Here is a 17,854-nt window from a genome sequence, read left to right on the forward strand (position 1 = left end):
GCTTGGAGTCCTCCCTTAACGGACTGCAGGAGGAAGCAAAGATCAGGAACTATGTCACTGGCTCTCCTAGCCTGAAGTGAGAGATGGAAACTGCAAACATGGAGCATTAAAAGATGGAGCTTACCTTGCAGGGATGAAATTTAACCTGGGGCTGGGCACAGTGGCTCACACTTGTAATCCCGGCACTTTGGGAGGCCAAGGTGGGCGGATCACTTGCAGCTAGTAGTTCGAGACCAGCCTGAGCAACATGATGAAATTCTGTCTCTGCTAAAAATACAAAAATTAGCTGGACGTGATGGTGGGCGCCTGCAAAATCCCAGCTACTCAGGAGACTGGGGCAGGAGAATCGCTTGAACCCAGGAGGTGGAGGCTGCAGTGAGCCAAGGTTGTGTCACTGCATGGTAGCCTGGGTGACAGTGAAATTCTGTCTCAGAAAACAAAAACAGAAAAATGGCTGGGCGCGGTGGCTCACGCCTGTAATCCCAGCACTGTGGGAGGCCAAGGTGGGCAGATCACCTGAGGTCAGGAGTTCAAGACCAGCCTGGCCAACGTGGTGAAACCCTGTCTCTACTGAAAGTACAAAAATTAGCCAGGTGTGGTGGTGTGCACCTGTAATCCCAGCTACTTAGGAGGCTGAGGCAGGAGAAATGCTTGAACCCCAATTGCTTCTTGTTGTTCTGACACAGAGTCTCACTCTATCACCAGGCTGGAGTGCAGTGGTGTGATCTTGGCCCACTGCAACCTCCACCTTCCAGGTTCAAGTGATCCTCCTGCCTCAGCCTACCAAGTAGCTGGGACTACAGGTGCCTGCCACCACGTCAAGCTAATTTTTGTATTTTTAGTAGAGACGGGGTTTCACCATGTTGGCCAGGATGGTCTCCATCTCTTGACCTCGGACTGAGATGATCCGCCCACCTCGGCCTCCCAAACTGCTGGGATTACAGGCGTGAGCCACCAGGCCTGGCTGATTATTTTCGTGCAATGTACTTCCCTGTCCTGGAACATTTTATGGCATTTATTAGGTGTTTGACCTGAAGAGTAATACCTGACATTTGCACACTAGGTCACTGCCAATGCATGCTTCTGTTTTTTAAAATTTTATTATTTTTATTTTCCTGTTTGTTCTATTCAGAGAATGCAAGTATTTCTAGGGAAGGACACTTGAGAAGGTGCTCCATCAAAATGAAGGGCAGCATCATCGATGCTCACTGGAGCATTAATCTCGGTGTGTCTCCCTAGTCTGCTGCTCCTCCCCAGAACAGAATCCAAACCTTTTCCATCATCTCCAGGAGACAAACTTCCTGCCACCCCACAGCTGCCGTCTGGGAGCAGCTCAGTCTGTCTTACTCCACTCCTTTTCAAGGCACCTGCTCCTGGCCCACCAGCTTTTCCTCTCAGGCTCAAAGAATCAAGAATCAAAATGGTACTGGACTTCTCCACTAGCAGCTCTGGAAGCTAAAAGACAAACTGTTTGTTAATGGCACCATGGCACTCCAGCCTAGGAGATAGAGTGAGACTCTGTCTCAGAAAAAAAAAAACGCAAAAAAATTGTCTTTAACATTCTGAGGGGAAACAATTACCAATCTATAATCCATAGCCAATCTAATGTGAGAATAAAGACTTTGGCCAAGCGCCATGGCTCACACCTGTAATTCCAGCACTTTGAAAAGCTGAGGCCGGGCGTGGTGGCTCACGCCTGTAATCCCAGCACTTTGGGAGGCCGAGGTGGGCGGATCACAAGGTCAGGAGATCGAGACCATGGTGAAACCCCGTCTCTACTAAAAATAGAAAAAATTAGCCGGGCGCAGGGGCGGGCGCCTGTAGTCCCAGCTACTCGGGAGGCTGAGGCAGGAGAATGGCGTGAACCCGGGAGGCGGAGCTTGCAGTGAGCCGAGATTGCGCCACTGCACTCCAGCCTGGGCGACAGAGCGAGACTCCGTCTCAAAAAAAAAAAAAAAAAAAAAAAAGAAAAGCTGAGACAGGGCTGGGCGCAATGGCTCACACCCGTAATCCCAGCACTTTGGGAGGCCAAGGCGGGCGGATCACAGGTTCAGGAGTTCAAGACCAGCCTGATCAATGTGGCAAAATCCCATCTCTACTAAAAATACAAAAATTAGCTGGGTGTGGTGGCAGGCACCTGTAATCCCAGCTATGCAGGAAGGTGAGGCAGGAGAATCACTTAAACCTGGGAGGTGGAGGGTGCAGTGAGCTGAGATTGTGCCACTGCACTCCAGCCTGGGCAATAGGGCAAGACTGTCTCAAAAAAAGAAAAGAAAAGCTGAGACAGGAAGATCACTTGAGCCCAGGAGTTCGAGGCTGCAATGAGCCATGGTGGCACCACTGCATTCCAGCCTGGGTAACAGAGCAAGACCCTGACTCAAAAAATAAAATATAAGAGACAGACATGGTGTGAGAACAGGGATTAGTGTGAGGCTAACAAAGGCAAATCCCGGAAAGATGGTGATGGGGGGTCCCAGGTTGACAGCCAGCAGCAGCCTGGACAGCATCCTGCCCAGTGTGGATCTGCGGAGAGGAAACCCCTGAAGAAATGCCCTAAGGAAACAGTAAAGCAAATACTTTCCTGACCAGATTGACTAGGTGGAAAGTTGAGTTGGAAGGTATTTATAGCTCCAAAGGAAGATGTGGGAAGGCTTACTAAAAGATTCTAGGCCGGGCGCTAATCCCAGCACTTTGGGAGGCTGAGACGGGCGGATCATGAGGTCAGAAGATCGAGACCATCCTGGCTAACATGGTGAAACCCCATCTCTACTAAAAAATACAAAAAAAAAAAACTAGCCTGGCGAGGTGGCGGGCGCCTGTAGTCCCAGCTACTCGGGAGGCTGAGGCAGGAGAATGGTGTAAATCTGGGAGGCAGAGCTTGCAGTGAGCCGAGATCTGGCCACTGCACTCCAGCCTGGGTGACAGAGCGAGACTCCGTCTCAAAAAAAAAAAAAAAAAAAAAAAAAAAAGATTCTAGCTGGGGCCAGGCATGCTGGCTCGTGCCTATAATTCCTGCTCTTTGGAAGGCTGAGGAGGGTGGATCACTTGAGGTCAGGAGTTTGAGATCAGCCTGGCCAACATGGTGAAACCCCGTCTACTAAAAATACAAAAGTTAGCCAGGTGTGATGGCACATGCCTGTAGTCCCAGCTACCGGGGAGGCTAAGGGAGGAGAATCACTTGAACCTGGGAGGCAGAGGTTACAGTGAGCTGAGATTGTCCCACTGCACTCCAGCCTGGGTGACAGAGCAAAACTCCATCTCTAAATCAATCAGTCAATCAATAAAATAGCCGGGTGCAGTAGCTCATGTCTGTTAATCCTGGCACTTTGGGAGGCTGAGGTGGGAGGATTGCTTGAGGCCAGGAGTTCAAGACGAAGCTGGGCAACATAGGGAGACCTCATCTCAACAAAAGAATAAATTAGCCAGGTGTGGTGGTGCATCCCTGTAGTCCTAGGTACTTGGGAGGCTGAGGTGGGAGGATCACCTGAGCCTGGGAAGTTGAGGCTGCAGTGAGCTGTGATTGTGCCACTGCACTCCAGCCTGGGCAATGGGAGTGAGACCCTGTCTCAAAAACAAACAGCAACAAAAAGCTCAGTGGGAGGAACTGTTTGTGGACATGGTGGGATACCTCTCTGGTGCACAGGTGAGCAACGAGCCGGAGGGAGGGGAGCAGAGCCTGCAAGGTGTCAGAGAAGGAGCCAAGAGGAAGGGGAACCAAGGTGTTTCTCCCTGGACAGCATGGCTGAAGTGTCCAACGCTGCCCAGAGGCCAAACATGATGAGGGTTTAGTGACATGGACGTTGCTGGTGATATCATGGGAAGTTGCCTGGCTGCGGTGAGGCCAGGTCAGAGAGGAGAAGGAGGGATGGGCAGATGGGGATATGGCAAAGGAAGGTTGACTGTCAAGGGCAGGAAGGAGAAGTGGGTAGCTCTTTTATATTTTACATAGTTTTTTTTTTTTTTTTTTTTTTTTGAGATGGAGTCTCACAGTGTCACCAGGCTGGAGTGCGGTGGTGTGATCTTGGCTCACTGCAACCTCTGCCTTCTGGGCTCAAGCGATTCTACTGCCTCAGCCTCCCGAGTAGCTGGGACTACAGGCATGCGCCACCACACCCAACTGTGTGTGTATATATATATATGTGTGTGTGTGTGTGTGTGTGTATATATGTATATATATAGTATTTTTATTAGAAACAGGGTTTCACCATGTTGACCAGGATGGTCTCTATCTCTGGACCTCATGATTCGCCCACGTTGGCCTCCCAAAATGCTGGGATTACAGGCGTGAGCCACCGCGCCTGGCCGGTAGAGTCTTGCTCTGTCGCCCAGGCTGGAGTGCAGTGGCTTGATCATGCCTCACTGCAGCCTCCAAAGCCAGGGCTCACATGATCCTCCTGCCTTGGCTTCCCGAAGTGCCACTGCGTAAGCATAAGCCACTGCACTTGGCCAGGGTAGGATGTTTTTAAGATGGGAGAGCCCTGAGGATGTGTAAATCCTATCAGAAAGAAGCCAGCTTAAAGACCTGAGAGGGGAGGGGCCCCTCAGGGCATGAGGCCTTGCAGGAGGCTAGAGGAGGCAGGTACACACCTGCTCTGATCTTATACTCCTGGCCATATCCTCCTCACCCTATCTGCTCATCCTTATCCTGCCTAGCAGGCTGCCATCTCAACTTCACAGATGCAAGGCAGTCATTTACCTGCAGTTACCTGGCTGCAAAAAGGTCCCATGACCCTAGATGACTCTGTCTCCAAAGCCAGGTTCTTACTGCACTTTTTCTAGCCTGGGGCGGAAGCCACCAGAGTGCAGCCTTTTCAAGCAAGGGCCAGAGGGGAAGCCTCAAACTCCAGTGCCTGCGGGGGCCAGAGAGATTCCAAAAACAGGACAAGGTGGCCACCTGTGCCACAGCAGTGTGAGCCCAGGAACAGGAGGAAGGGAGGGGGCGGTGCACCCTGAGGGCTCTTGTCCCCCCGCCAGGGGGGCATTCCTGCTGCACCCCAGGAGCAATCTTTGTCACCAGATCTTTCGTTTTTCTGTTTTTGTTTGCTTGTTTTTGGTTTTTGAGATGGAGTTGCACTCTTGTTGCCCAGGCTGGAGTGCAATGGCATGATCTAGGCTCACCGCAACCTCCACCTCCCAGACTCAAGCAATTCTCCTGCCTCAGTCTCCCGAGTAGCTGGGGTTACAGGCATGTGCCACCACACCCGGCTAATTTTGTATCTTTAGTACAGATGGAGTTTCTCCATGTTGGTCAGGCTGGTCTCCAACTCCCGACCTCAGGTGATCCACCTGCCTCGGCCTCCCAAAGTGCTGGGATTACAGGCGTGAGCCAGCGCGCCCAGCATGTTTGCTTGTTTTTAGATGGAGACAGGGTCTCACTCTGTCACCCAGGCTAGGGTGCAGTGGAGCGATCATAGCTCACTGCAGCCTCGACCTCCTCCTGGGCTCAAGTGATCCACCCACCTTGGCCTCCCAAGTAGTTGGGATTACAGGCTACTTTTTAGTAGCCGAGCTAATTTTAAAAAAACAAAAACAAAACATTTTATGTAGAGATGGGGTCTTGCTGTGTTGATCAGCCTGGTCTCAAACTACCAGCCTAAGTGATACTTCCGAAGTGCTGGGTTTACAGGCATGAACTACCATGCCCTGCCCCCAGATCTCTGGGTTTTTCTAAAGAATTTGAGCATCCCAATGTGAATGTGAATTCTCCAGGTTAGAGAGGTTTGTGCCCCGAGGACAGGAAAGTTAGGTGGTGGAACATTAAGACAGGGTCAGGGAAGGCCTCCCTTGGAGAAGACCCCTGACCCAGGCAGGAATCCGCTTGCCAAGTCAGGAAGGAGGAGAGGAGAGGGTGGGGGAGGTGGGAGGCCTGACCACCAACCAGCCTTGTGGTCAGCGAAAGACCGCAGGGGCGCTGGGAGGGAGGATTCCAGCTCTGCCAGTTCTCCACGGTGGCCTCATTTGATCTATGCGGGTCACAGTCCCCGAACAGGGGGAGGAAGGCACACACTCCCTGCTGGCCTGCCCTCCCCAGCCCAGGGGTCCAGGAGGAGGGCTCCACGGTGCGCACCCGGGTGGCCTCTCCAGGGCCTGCTCAGGCCGGGCCCGGATGGCGCCTACTCCCTCTTCGAGTGCCATCGAATTGAGTGCTCATTAGCCACAATTTGCACCCCGGCAGGGGCTCCCCGAGGCCACGCCTGCCCTCTAGGGGGTGGCAGGGATCAGGCTGGGTACCCCCCACCCAGACACCCAAGCAGTGACAGTCGCCAACCGTGGCGCGCGGACACGCGCAGCAGGGATGCGGCACAGCGCGCGCTGCGCTGGGCACAGGCCGGCCCGGGACGCCCCAGGGGCCGCCGCATCGTGTCCCCTGGGCCGGGTGAGTGGCCGGGCCGGGAAGGGTTAAGCCCACCGAGCTGCGGCTGCCTAGAGCGGCGGCGGCGGCGGCGGCGGCGGCGGCGGGGGCCGGGGCGCGGGGGCGCGGCGGGCGGGCAGGGGCGGGGGACAGGATGCGGATGCCGGGGGGACTTCCTGTGCCAACCCCCGCGCCCCCGCCCCCGGCCCGGCCAGCGGCCCGAACGGACGCACTCCCGGGCGGGCGGGCGAGCCCAGGGGGACCCGGCCTGGCCGCGGCGCCCGCCCCGCCCCCGCCCCGGCCACCGCGCGGCCCGGCAAAGGCCGCCCGCAGGCTCCGGGCACCTGTAGCCCCCGCGGACCCGCGTCGCCTGGCCGCCGCCGACCCCAGGCGTAGCCACCCCGTGGTGCCGACCCCGGGCGCCGGCCTGGATCCCGCTGCCTGCGATGGTCCCAAGGGGTCGGCCCTGAGCCCCGCGCGGGATTCGGGGCGCTGCCTCCCGCCCCGACCCCTGCCGGAGAGTCTCCACCAACTTCTGCTCGGCCGCTCCTCTCGGCCCCTTCCCTTGGCCCAGGGCGACCTAGGCAGCCCAGACGGCGTGGACGCTCCGGAGTGCCCAGAAAGTCCCCGGGGTGGCCCTGCGCGTCCCGGCTCTTTCTGGATGGAGGTGCCTCCGGAATGAGCCGGCTGCACGCCGTGGCCTTCACCTCGCAGCCTCTGCTGACCACACCTCCCTAGCGCAGAGGCTGCCCCGGGAGCAGGAAATGCTCCACCAGGTGAGGCCCAGGGGGTCGTTGGCGCTGGACCACCGGGGACGCGTCCCTTGAGAGAGTTTGGACTGGATGGCGCAAGTCGGCCTGTTTAGGGGAGAGGGGCCCGTTCTGCACGGGCCAGGGTGGACCCTCAGGGGCGCCTGGGCACAGGGCCAGGCCATGGGTGACAGTGCTCTGGACACCTGCCTTGCCTGGGAGCTGGGGTAGCAGCTGACACACGTGGCCTGCTGGTGGCCTTCTCAGAGCAGGCCAGGAAGGCAATAGAATGGAAGGGGCCAGGCGCGGTGGCTCACTCAACCAACACTTTGGGAGGCCAAGACAGGAGGATCACCTGAGGCCAGGAGTTCGAGACCAGCCTTGGGCAACATCGTCCACAATATAAAAAAAACCATAAAAATTAGCTGGGTGTGATGGCGCACACCTGTAGCCCCAGCTACTCGGTAGGCTGAGGCAGGAGAATCGCTTCAACCAGGGAGACGGAGGTTGCAGTGAGCCAAGATCGCTGCAGTGAGCCAAGATCGCTGTACTCCAGCCTGGGCGACAGAATGAGACTCCGTCTCAAAAAAACAAACTATTAAAAAGAAGGCAGGAAGGATGTTGATGGACAGTCACTCTTAGGCCCCAGAGCTCCCCACCCTAAATGTCCCTTTGGTGACTCTAGCTTTCCTCCCTTGTGAAGGGCTGACACCCACAGTTGTGTCTCAGTGGGGCTACCCCACTCTCTATCCCCCTGTGAAAAGTCAGGAGAGGCAGCTCTGCCTCTGTGCAGGTGACAGCCTCTGTTGCTGGCTGCCACCTCCCCAGCCCTGAACCTCCGGGCCGCCGGCACTCCCAGTTCCCCACTGCGGCCTGGAAAGTCCTGTAGTTGCAGCAGGGGTGGAACTGACCACTCTAGGTGGCCTGAGGCAGAGGTGGAGGGCCTTTGGGGGCCTGTGGCACCTGGCAGGAGCTCAAAGCACTCCCGCCCATCTAAACCGCTTCCTTCCTTTCAGCACAGCCGACTCCCGGGAATCCGGGTCTGACCGCCAGGATGGAGGTGGGGCCAGCCACCGAGACCTTCGTGCTGGAACTTCGATGTCTTGAAGATGGGGGCCCAGGGCCTGACACCCTCTCAGGTGAGGGCCTGGGGGAATCCCTTGACAGAGCCCCATACCTGCCTGCCGTGGCAGAAAGAGGCCCAAGAGTGGTGGGCAGCCTGCACAGACTCACACTAGCCAACCTCAGCTGCATTGAGTAACACCAGCAGCTCTGCCTTGAGATTTTCCAAGGTGGCTGTGTCAGGCAGGCTGAGGCCAGGCTGGTGAGGGGCTCCCCAGTCCCCACATGAGTGCTGACTGGACTCACACTCACAGGTGCATGCTGGCTGGAACTCATTGCTGTGTTTCCTGGCAGCCAGGGGGCCTCCACCATCCTCACCACACCTGGCTCCAGCTCCTGAGTCAATTTCCACTCAATTTCCCAGATCCCATTCAAGTACTGATAGGCACTCTTCCTCTGCCCCTCCTGCCCCCGATGTTGGCTCTGTGGCTTCCTTCCAAGACCTCTTCCTCTGGGACCCACTCTCGGCAAAACTTCTCTGGTGGCCACACTCATGAGAGCCAGTTTCCATTCTGTGCTTTAAGGGTGCTGAGTGAGGGCCTGGGGCAGGGCGGGACAGAGCTTGAAAAGGACCAAAGGAATTGAAGGGGTGGGATGGGGACGTGTGGAGTCAAAAAGGACCCTTCTGACCAGGCGTGGTGGTTCATTCCTGTAATCTCAGCACTTTGGGAGGCCAAGGCGGGCAGATCACTTGAAGCCAGGAATTTGAGACCAGCCTGGCCAACATGGTGAAACACCGTCTCTACTACAAATACAAAAATTAGCTGAGTGTGGTGGGTGCCTGTAATCCCAGCTACTCAGGAGGCTGAGGCAGAAGAATCACTTGAACCCAGGAGGCAGAGGTTGCAGTGAGCCAGGATCGTGCCACTGCACTCCAGCCTGGGCGACAGAGCAAGACTCTGTCTCAAAAAAAAGAAGAAGAACGGAAGACCCTTCTGACTTGTACATTTAGCTGATGAAACTTTGAGAAGGTATAACATGTCAGACAACATTGAACTAGATGGTCACTAAAATGCCTTTGTTAAAAATGCGCCGGGCGCGGTGGCTCAAGCCTGTAATCCCAGCACTTTGGGAGGCCGAGGCGGGTGGATCACAAGGTCAGGAGATCGAGACTATCCTGGCTAACATGGTGAAACCCCGTCTCTACTAAAAATACAAAAAACTAGCCGGGCGTGGTGGCGGGCGCCTGTAGTCTCAGCTACTTGGGAGGCTGAGGCGGGAGAATGGCGTGAACCCGGGAGGCGGAGCTTGCAGTGAGCCGAGATCACGCCACTGCACTCCAGCCTGGGAGACACAGCGAGACTCCGTCTCAAAAAAAAAAAAAAAAAAAAAAAAATGCTGAGGTCAGGCACAATGGCTCATGCCTGTAATCCCAGCACTTTGGGAGGCCGAGGCAGGTGGATCGCTTGAGCTCAGGAGTTCGAGACCAGCCTGTGCAACATGGCAAAACCCCATCTCTACAAAAAATTTAAAAAATTAGCTAGGAGGCCAGGCGCGGTGGCTCAAGCCTGTAATCCCAGCACTTTGGGAGGCCGAGACGGGCGGATCACGAGGTCAGGAGATCGAGACCATCCTGGGTAACACAGTGAAACCCCGTCTCTACTAAAAATACAAAAACTTAGCCGGGCGAGGTGGCAGGCGCCTGTAGTCCCAGCTACTCGGGAGGCTGAGGCAGGAGAATGGCGTGAACCTGGGAGGCGGAGCTTGCAGTGAGCTGAGATCCGGCCACTGCACTCCAGCCTGGGTGACAGAGCGAGACTCCGTCTCAAAAAAAAAAAAAAAAAAAAAAAATTAGCTAGGCATGGTGGTGTATGCCTATAGTCCCAGCCACTTGGGAGGCTGAGATGGGAGGATCGCTTGAGCTTGGGAGATTGAGGCTACAGTGAGCTGAGATTGCACCACTGCACTCCAGCCTGGGCGACAAGAGTGAGACCCTGTCTCCAAAAAAAAAAAAAACCTGAAATTGCTGCCCCAGGGAGTCAGAGTGGCCTGTGGTCAAGACTGTGCCAGCAAAGAGGAGATTCACACAGGTACAATCTGTCTTGTTGCTCCCAGAAGGGGTGGGAGAAGGGAGTACCCCTTCTCCCACCAGTGGACTTGCTGGGGGGACAGTTTTCACCCTGTCTTCTCCCACCATGTGCTTCCCCCCAGCTGATGTGAGTGTCTATGAAAAGCACACTCACGGATCCATTAGCCAAACCAAAGGTTATTAGGAATATTTTACTAGAGGAAATTATATGCATGTAGATCTCCCTTGGTGGAATTTTTTTTTTTTTTTTTTTTGAGACAGAGTCTTGCTCTGTCGCCCAGGCTGGAGTGTGGTGGCTGGATCTCGACTCACTGCAACCTCCACCTCCTGGGTTCAAGCAGTTCTCCAGTTCTCCTGCTGCAGCCTCCCGAGTAGCTGGGACTATAGGTGCATGCCACCATGCCCGGCTAATTTTTGTATTTTTAGTAGAGACAGGGTTTCACCATGTCCCTTGGTTCTTTTTTTGTTTGTTTTTGTTTTTTGTTTATTTGTTTTTGAGACGGAGTCTCGCTCTGTCACTGGGCTGGAGTGCAGTGGCATTATCTCAGCTCACTGCAACCTTCACCTTTCAGGTTCAAGTGATTCCCCGGCCTCAGCCTCCCAAGTAGCTGGGACTACAGCGCACGCCACCACACCCGGATTTTTTGCATTTTATTAAAGATGGGGTTTCACCATGTTGGCCAGGATGGTCTCGATCTCCTGACCTCGTGATCCACTTGCCTCAACCTCCCAAAGTGCTAGGATTACACACACGAGCCAACGCGCCCAGCCATCCTTTGATTTTATTAAATTAACATATTCCTGGAAAAGTGGCCAGAAAGCATTGCCTTCCATTACAAAATGGAAAACATATGATGTTATAGGGAGAAGAGATATTGAAATCAGATTTGGGAATAGAGAATGCCTCCTCAGGTCACATATAGGAAGAAGAATTGAGATTTTCCAATAGCACAATAGTAATACTCAAAATGAGAAACTCATGGTGGACATGGTGTGGAAAGAGAAGCGTAGTAACGGAGTGGTGCTGTTTGCGCAGGGCCTCCCAGGTTTATGCCTCCCAAAGTGTTGGGATTACAGGCATGAGCCATCACGCCCAGCTTAGTTAGTCCTTTGTATTCAGGAATGACAATCTCAAACACTCCCAGTCTCCTTGGTATTTTTTGTTACTTTGCAAACCAATCCTAACCTGCAGAGAGAGGGAATTTTCAGGCACCTACCAGGTTCCAGGGACTATGCCAGGGCTCTCGTTGTTGTACTGTTTAAGCAGATGGTGTGGGTATCACTGATCTATTTTATAGACAGGGCTGTGAGCCTGCAGGAGGTTGTACACCTGCCGACTGGTAGAGTTAGGTTCTGAACTGAGGACTTCCCACCTGAAACTTAGTGGTCTCTTTGACACTTTGGTGATGTTGGGAAACTATTTGCGGTGACAATTCCAGGCAGCTTTATATAAATTATTTATTATTTACAGAGAAGGAGAGTTTTATTTATTTAAGGTGTGGCTGTAACTGAGGTCGGAGTTCAGCATGGGGTTGGTGGCTTGGCCATTGGAACCAACCCCATGCTGAACTGGTTCAGTGGTTTCTACTGGAGGGTGATTAAGCACAAGAGACTTCTCAGGATGGTCAGGGAGCCCCCGGCACCCCTGCTGGTGTCAGTGCCGAGATCAGAGCATGGGGCCTGCGTAAAGGGAAGCTCCAAGGAGGGATCAGGGAGCTGGGGTCCAGAGGGAGGTCACCAGCAGTCCCTGGGCCTCCTTCCTTCCTTCCTTCCCCCCCTCCTTCCTTCCTTGTTTCCTTCGCTCTTTCTCTGTCTTTCTTTCGACATGGCCCAGGCTGGAGCACAGTGGTATGATCTCGGCTCACTGCAACCTCCACCTCCTGAGTTCAAGTGATTCTCCTGCCTCAGCCTCCTGAGTAGCTGGGATTACAGGCACCGGGCACCACACCTGGCTAATTTTTTGTATTTTTAGTAGAGACAGGCTTTCGCCATGTTGCCCAGGCTGGTTTCGAACTCTGAGCGCAGGCAATCTGCCCACCTCGGCCTCTCAAAGTGCTGGGATTATAGGCATGAGCCACCATGCCCGGCCACCTGGGCACATTTCCAAGCCACCCCCAGCCCCTGCAGCATTTCAGTTTCTGCTGGGCTGCTATTGTTACTTGATCCAGCACTTTTGGGCTCCTGCTAAGAGTGTGTTAGTGTATCTTTGAGGGCAGGTAAGGGGCAGGTCCTGGGGTCTGGACCAGAGAGCTTCCTGTAGATCTTTCTCTCTTGGCTTCCTGCCATTTCTTCCACAGGTGGCAGTGGTGGGAGTGAGAGTCAGGAGGAGGAAGAGCCTCAGGAGGGGAGCAGCAGTCCACAGCGGCCAGCAGTCTTGGGCCCAGTGGGGGCCAGTGAAATCGCTGAGGAAACCCAGCCAGGACAACAGGAGTTGCAACTGCAGCAGTTAGAACAGCAGCCCAAACCGCAGCAACAGCCACAGCAGGAGCAACTGCAACAGCCGCAACCACACCTAGAACTGCAACAACAGCCGCAGCAGGACGGGCAACAACAGCTATCTCAACTACAGCAGGAAAAACACCAATCCATGCACCATCAGGAACTGAAACCTGAACTGCAGCTAACGCACCAGCAGCAACAGGTGCAGCCACAGCAAGTGCAAGAGCAACAGCTGTTACAGCAGCAGCAGGAGCAGTTGCAACCACAGCAGGAGCCGTTACAGCCACAGCAGGAGCCATCACAGCCACAGCAAGCACAAGAGCAACAGCTGTTGCAGCAGCAGGAACGGCTACAGCAGCAAGTGCAAGAGCAACAGCTGTTACAGCAACATCAGGAACAGTTACAACAGCAGCAGCTGCTACAACAGCAGGAACAATTACAGCAGCAACAGTTTCAACAGCAGCAGGAACAGCTACAGCAGCAGCAGCAGCTACTGTTGCTGCAGCAGCAGGAACAGTTACAGCAGCAACTGTTGCAGCAGCAGCAGGCACAGTTACAGCAGCAACTGCTGGAACAGCAGCAGGCACAGTTACAGCAGCAGCTACTGCTGCAGCAGCAGGAACAATTAAAGCAACAGCAGCAACAGCAGCTGTTGCAACAGCAGCAGGAACAATTGCAACAGCAACAACTGCAACCTCCTCCCCTGGAGCCTGAGGAGGAGGAAGAGGTGGAGCTGGAGCTCATGCCGGTGGACCTGGGGTCGGAGCAGGAGCTGGAGCAGCAGCGGCAGGAGTTGGAGCGGCAGCAGGAGCTGGAACGGCAGCAGGAGCAGCGGCAGCTGCAGCTCAAACTGCAGGAGCAGCTGCAGCAGCTGGAGCAACAGCTGGAGCAGCAGCAGCAGCTAGAGCAGCAGCAGCTGGAGCAGCAGGAGGTGCAGCTGGAGCTGACCCCGGTGGAGCTGGGCGCCCAGCAGCAGGAGGTGCAGCTGGAGCTGACCCCGGTGCAACCGGAGCTGCAGCTAGAACTGGTGCCAGCCGCAGGGGGTGGCGGAGCGGCAGTCCCCGGGGCTCCAGCCGCGGTCGTGGTGGCTCCCCCGGGCTACGTGGTGCTGCAGGAGCTCATGGTGCTGCCAGCCGTGGCAGCGCCGGCCGTGGTGGCCATCCCGGGCCCGGCAGGCAGCGCGGCGTTGACTCCCGCACGGCAGCGGCGGCGACGGCGCGCCCGGGACCGGCCGACTATCTGCGGGGAATGCGGCAAGGGCTTCAGCCGCAGCACGGACCTGGTGCGCCACCAGGCCACGCACACGGGTGAGAGGCCACACCGCTGCGGCGAGTGCGGCAAGGGCTTCTCGCAGCACTCGAACCTGGTAACGCACCAGCGCATCCACACGGGTGAGAAACCCTACGCCTGCTCGTACTGCGCCAAGCGCTTCAGTGAGAGCTCGGCGCTCGTGCAGCACCAGCGCACGCACACCGGGGAGCGACCCTACGCCTGCGGGGACTGCGGCAAGCGCTTCAGTGTCTCCTCCAACCTGCTGCGCCACCGGCGCACGCACTCGGGCGAGCGGCCCTACGTGTGCGAGGACTGCGGCGAGCGCTTCCGACACAAGGTGCAGATCCGACGCCACGAGCGCCAGCTGCACGGCGCGGGCCGCTCCAGGGGCCTCGGCCTGTTGCGCTCCTCGCGGCCCGCAGCCCTTGGTGGCCCAGCCCGGGCAGAGCAGGCCGCCACGGCCACTGCGCCCGCAGACAAGGCGCTGTGAGAGCCACGATCGGGGCTGCCTGGCCAGGAGGGGACCCCCTATCCGCCTCCACCTGAAAAGCTCCTTGACCCGGGTTCATGGGCGCTGGAGGCATCCTGGAATATCCCTGGAATAAAAAGCTTCCACCATCATCATCATCATCATCTCCCAGATTCCCTGAGAAAATACCAGGTTCACAGATTCACCGCCAGAAAAAAACCATCCGCCAAAACAGAAGTGGACTGGGACTGAAACAGCACGCGGGACACGTTTGTCTGCCCTTGGAGGGGCCTGCCAAAAATTTTCGCTCCGGGAAAACTGGACTTACTACGAACGAGGAAAAACTCCCAGTGGCGAGACGATTAATGACACTGGCCGAGGACTGGATACCCACCAGGGGATCAAAGACGTGGTGAGACACACATGGAAAAGCTTCGATCCTGGCGAAAATGATCCCAAGGAAAAATTCGGGGAAGAAGCAAACTTGTTTGCACTATGTAGAAACTGAGCAAGGCATTGAATCGTCCTCAGTGGCATTTGCCTTGAAAATACTTTCCAAGATGGAAATTCATCAGGGTGGGTATAATTCTGATGAAAACGCCTGTGTTCATCAACACAGGGTCAGAGCGCTCACGGGATCAATGTGCAAATCCAAGCCAGGAAGTCCTGCTCCGGGTGGAAGGTCAAACCTTCCCTCCAGGGAACCAGGGGGCTCCGGCGGGCATCGGAGGCAAGTTCTTGGCCTCTGCTGCCAGGTCCCCCAGTCCCCCCAGGCTGCATTAATGTCCTCTGGAATAAGAGCCTGTGGCTGAAGCAGAGGGCCTTCTGCTAGAGTTTTCCAGGGTCTGGAAGGAGGGTCCTCCAGAAGGAGCTCCGAGGTAGCCCCACTGTGGCCCCCTGGACTCCACCAGCTTCATGCTTCTCAGATACTACCCAGGGGCCGGCACTGGGAGTCCGGGGCAGATTTCTCCTGCACTAGGCTATGGGGGTTTGGAGGGCTGCCTGAGCAGACCCTGCGCCATGGCTGGGGCTGGGGGAAGAATGTCTGAGACAAGGTTTGGGAGCAATGCTCTTTACTACGTTTACCAAATCGTCTGGGGCAGGGGCTGTGAGCTGCAGCAGTTGCTGGTGCCTTGTGGGAAGGTGGGGCAGGGAGGACGCTGCCCGTCACCTCTGTCCCCAGTCACTTCCTGCTTGACCTGACTCTTCACATGTGGCTGCTTAATTCCTGCCCCTCTCTCCCCAGCTGCTTCTCCTTTACTAACACACCTGCTACATTTTACACATGTGTTGGTAAGTGAGAAACAGAAACGAAAAATAAATTAAAATGCAGAAATACAATGTCCTTGTCTTGGTGTTTTCACCTCTGGGTTTTGTGTCTTCCATAGGGCTTGCTTTCTTTTCTTTCTTTCTTTCTTTTTTCCTTCTCTTCCCTTCCCTTCCTTTCCCTTGTCCCCCTTTTCTCCTTTCTTTCCTCTTTCCCCTTCCCTTCCTTTCCTTTTTTCTTTCTTTTCTTCTTCTTCTTTTTTTTTTTTTTTTTTTTTTTTTTTTTTTTTTTTGAGACGGAGTCTCGCTCTGTTGCCCGGCCTGGAGTTCAGTGGCCGGATCTCAGCTCACTGCAAGCTCCGCCTGCCGGGTTTACACCATTCTCCCGCCTCAGCCTCCGGAGTAACTGGGACTACAGGCGCCTGCCACCTCGCCCGGCTAGTTTTTTGTATTTTTTAGTAGAGACGGGGTTTCACCGTGTTAGCCAGGATGGTCTCCATCTCCTGACCTCGTGATCCGCCCGTCTCGGCCTCCCAAAGTGCTGGGATTACAGGCTTGAGCCACTGCGCCTGGCCTTGTTTTTTTTTTTTTAATGTTGTTTGGGCTGTTCTCAAACTCCTGAGCTCAACTGATCCTCCCAACTCAGCCTCCCAAAGCACTGGGATTACAGGCATGAGCCACCACACCTGGGTAATTTTTAATTTTTTTTCTTTTTTCCTGTAGGGACAAGGTCTCACCCTTCCCCAGGCTGGTCTCAAACTCCCAGTCTCAAGCAGTCCTTCCACCTCAGCCTCCCAAACTGCAGGGAGTACAGGTGTGAGCCACTGTGCCTGGCCAAAGGATCATTTCTTTCTTTCTTTTTCTGAGAGAGGGTCTTGCTCTGTTGCCCAGGCTGGAGTGCAGTGGTTTGATCACTGCAGCCTCAAACTCCTGGGCTCAAGCAATTCTCCTACCTTAGCCTCCTGAGTAGCTGGGACTACAGGTACATGCCACAATGTCTGGCTACTTTTTTTTTTTTTTGAGATGGAGTCTCGCACCGTTGCCCAGGCTAGAATGCAATGGCACGATCTCTGCTCACTGCAATCTCTGCCACCCGGGTTCAAGTGATTCTCCTGCCTCAGCCTCCTGAGTAGCTGAGATTACAGGCACCCACCACCACGTCTGGCTAATTTTTTTTATTTTTAGTAGAGATGGGGTTTCACTATGTTGGCCAGGCTGGTCTTGAACTCCTGACCTTGTGATCTGCCCGTCTTGGCCTCCCAAAGTTCTGGGATTACAGGCGTGAGCCCCTGCGCCCAGCCATGTCTGGCTAAGTTTTAATTTTGTTTTTAGAGATGGGGTCTCACTGTGTCACCCAGGCTGTTGGGGTTCATTTCAAGGAAAATGTTCCTGGTTGCTCTCCAGCAAGGAACTTACTATTCAGGCCCATTACCCAATCCTGCTCACCCCAGACCAGACTTCCAGCCTGAGGCCCTTGGCTGGGTAATGGACTTATTCAGTGAGACCCTTATGGGAGGGCCAAGGACCCGAGGGTGGATGCTTGAGAAGGTCAGCTTTGGGATCCCAGCTTAGTAGTGGCTCACGCCTATAATTCCAGCACTTTGGGAGTCTGAGGTGGGGGGATCACTAGAGGCCAGGAGGTTGAGACCAGCCTGGACAACATAGCAAGACTCCATCTCTACTAAAAACGGTACCACTTCACTTCGGTCTGGGAAACAGCAAGACCCTTTCCTTCTCCCCCACAAAATTCAGCCCAGCTGCAGTCTGGAGTGATGGTGCTGAGCTCGCCCTGCTGCACAGCCACTTGAAGGAGCGTCGTGAGGCCTGGAGTCTCCTCCCAGCCCTGAGAGTCCTTGATTCTTTTCTGTCTTTATTTATTTAGAGACTCTAATCTCTCTGTGTTGACCAGGCCGGAGTGCAGTGGCACGATCTCAGCTCACTGTGACCTCCGCCTCCCGGGTTCAAGCGATTCTCCTGCCTCAGCCTCCCCAGTAGCTGGGAATACAGGCACGCACCACCACTCCCGGCTAATTTTTGTATTATTTTTAGTAGAGACGGGGCTTTTGCCATGTTGGCCAGGATGGTGTCGAACTCCTGACCTTAACTAATGCACCCACCTCGGCCTCCGAAAGTGGTGGGATTACAGGCATGAGCCA

General features: G+C 55.1%; 1 protein-coding gene across 4 annotated transcripts; it reads left to right on the top strand.

Moving 5' to 3' along the window:
* Window positions 1-6,557: 6,557 nt before the first annotated feature.
* Window positions 6,558-15,773, top strand: ZNF853 (zinc finger protein 853). Of its 4 annotated transcripts, none has more exons than XM_050783977.1 (4): window positions 6,770-7,128; window positions 8,123-8,240; window positions 12,550-13,622; window positions 13,671-15,773. In XM_050783977.1, the coding sequence occupies exons 1-4, from the start codon at window positions 7,117-7,119 to the stop codon at window positions 14,451-14,453; spliced, it is 1,986 nt and encodes a 661-aa protein (XP_050639934.1). In that variant the 5' UTR covers window positions 6,770-7,116; the 3' UTR covers window positions 14,454-15,773. The 4 variants fall into 4 exon arrangements, with proteins under 4 accessions (XP_050639931.1, XP_050639933.1, XP_050639934.1 ...); XM_050783975.1 differs by having other exon boundaries at window positions 12,550-13,238; window positions 13,275-15,773; XM_050783974.1 differs by having other exon boundaries at window positions 6,558-7,128; window positions 12,550-15,773.
* Window positions 15,774-17,854: the final 2,081 nt, after the last annotated feature.

Source organism: Macaca thibetana, chromosome 3 (genome assembly GCF_024542745.1).
Source record: "Macaca thibetana thibetana isolate TM-01 chromosome 3, ASM2454274v1, whole genome shotgun sequence".
Taxonomy (NCBI): Eukaryota; Metazoa; Chordata; class Mammalia; order Primates; family Cercopithecidae; genus Macaca; species Macaca thibetana.

What these genes read in the sequence shown, in the direction of transcription:
- ZNF853 (XM_050783974.1), top strand. An exon ending in AGGGCCTGACACCCTCTCAG is followed by an intron (nt 8,241 to 12,549) that starts GTGAGGGCCTGG and finishes TTTCTTCCACAG; the next exon opens with GTGGCAGTGGTGGGAGTGAG.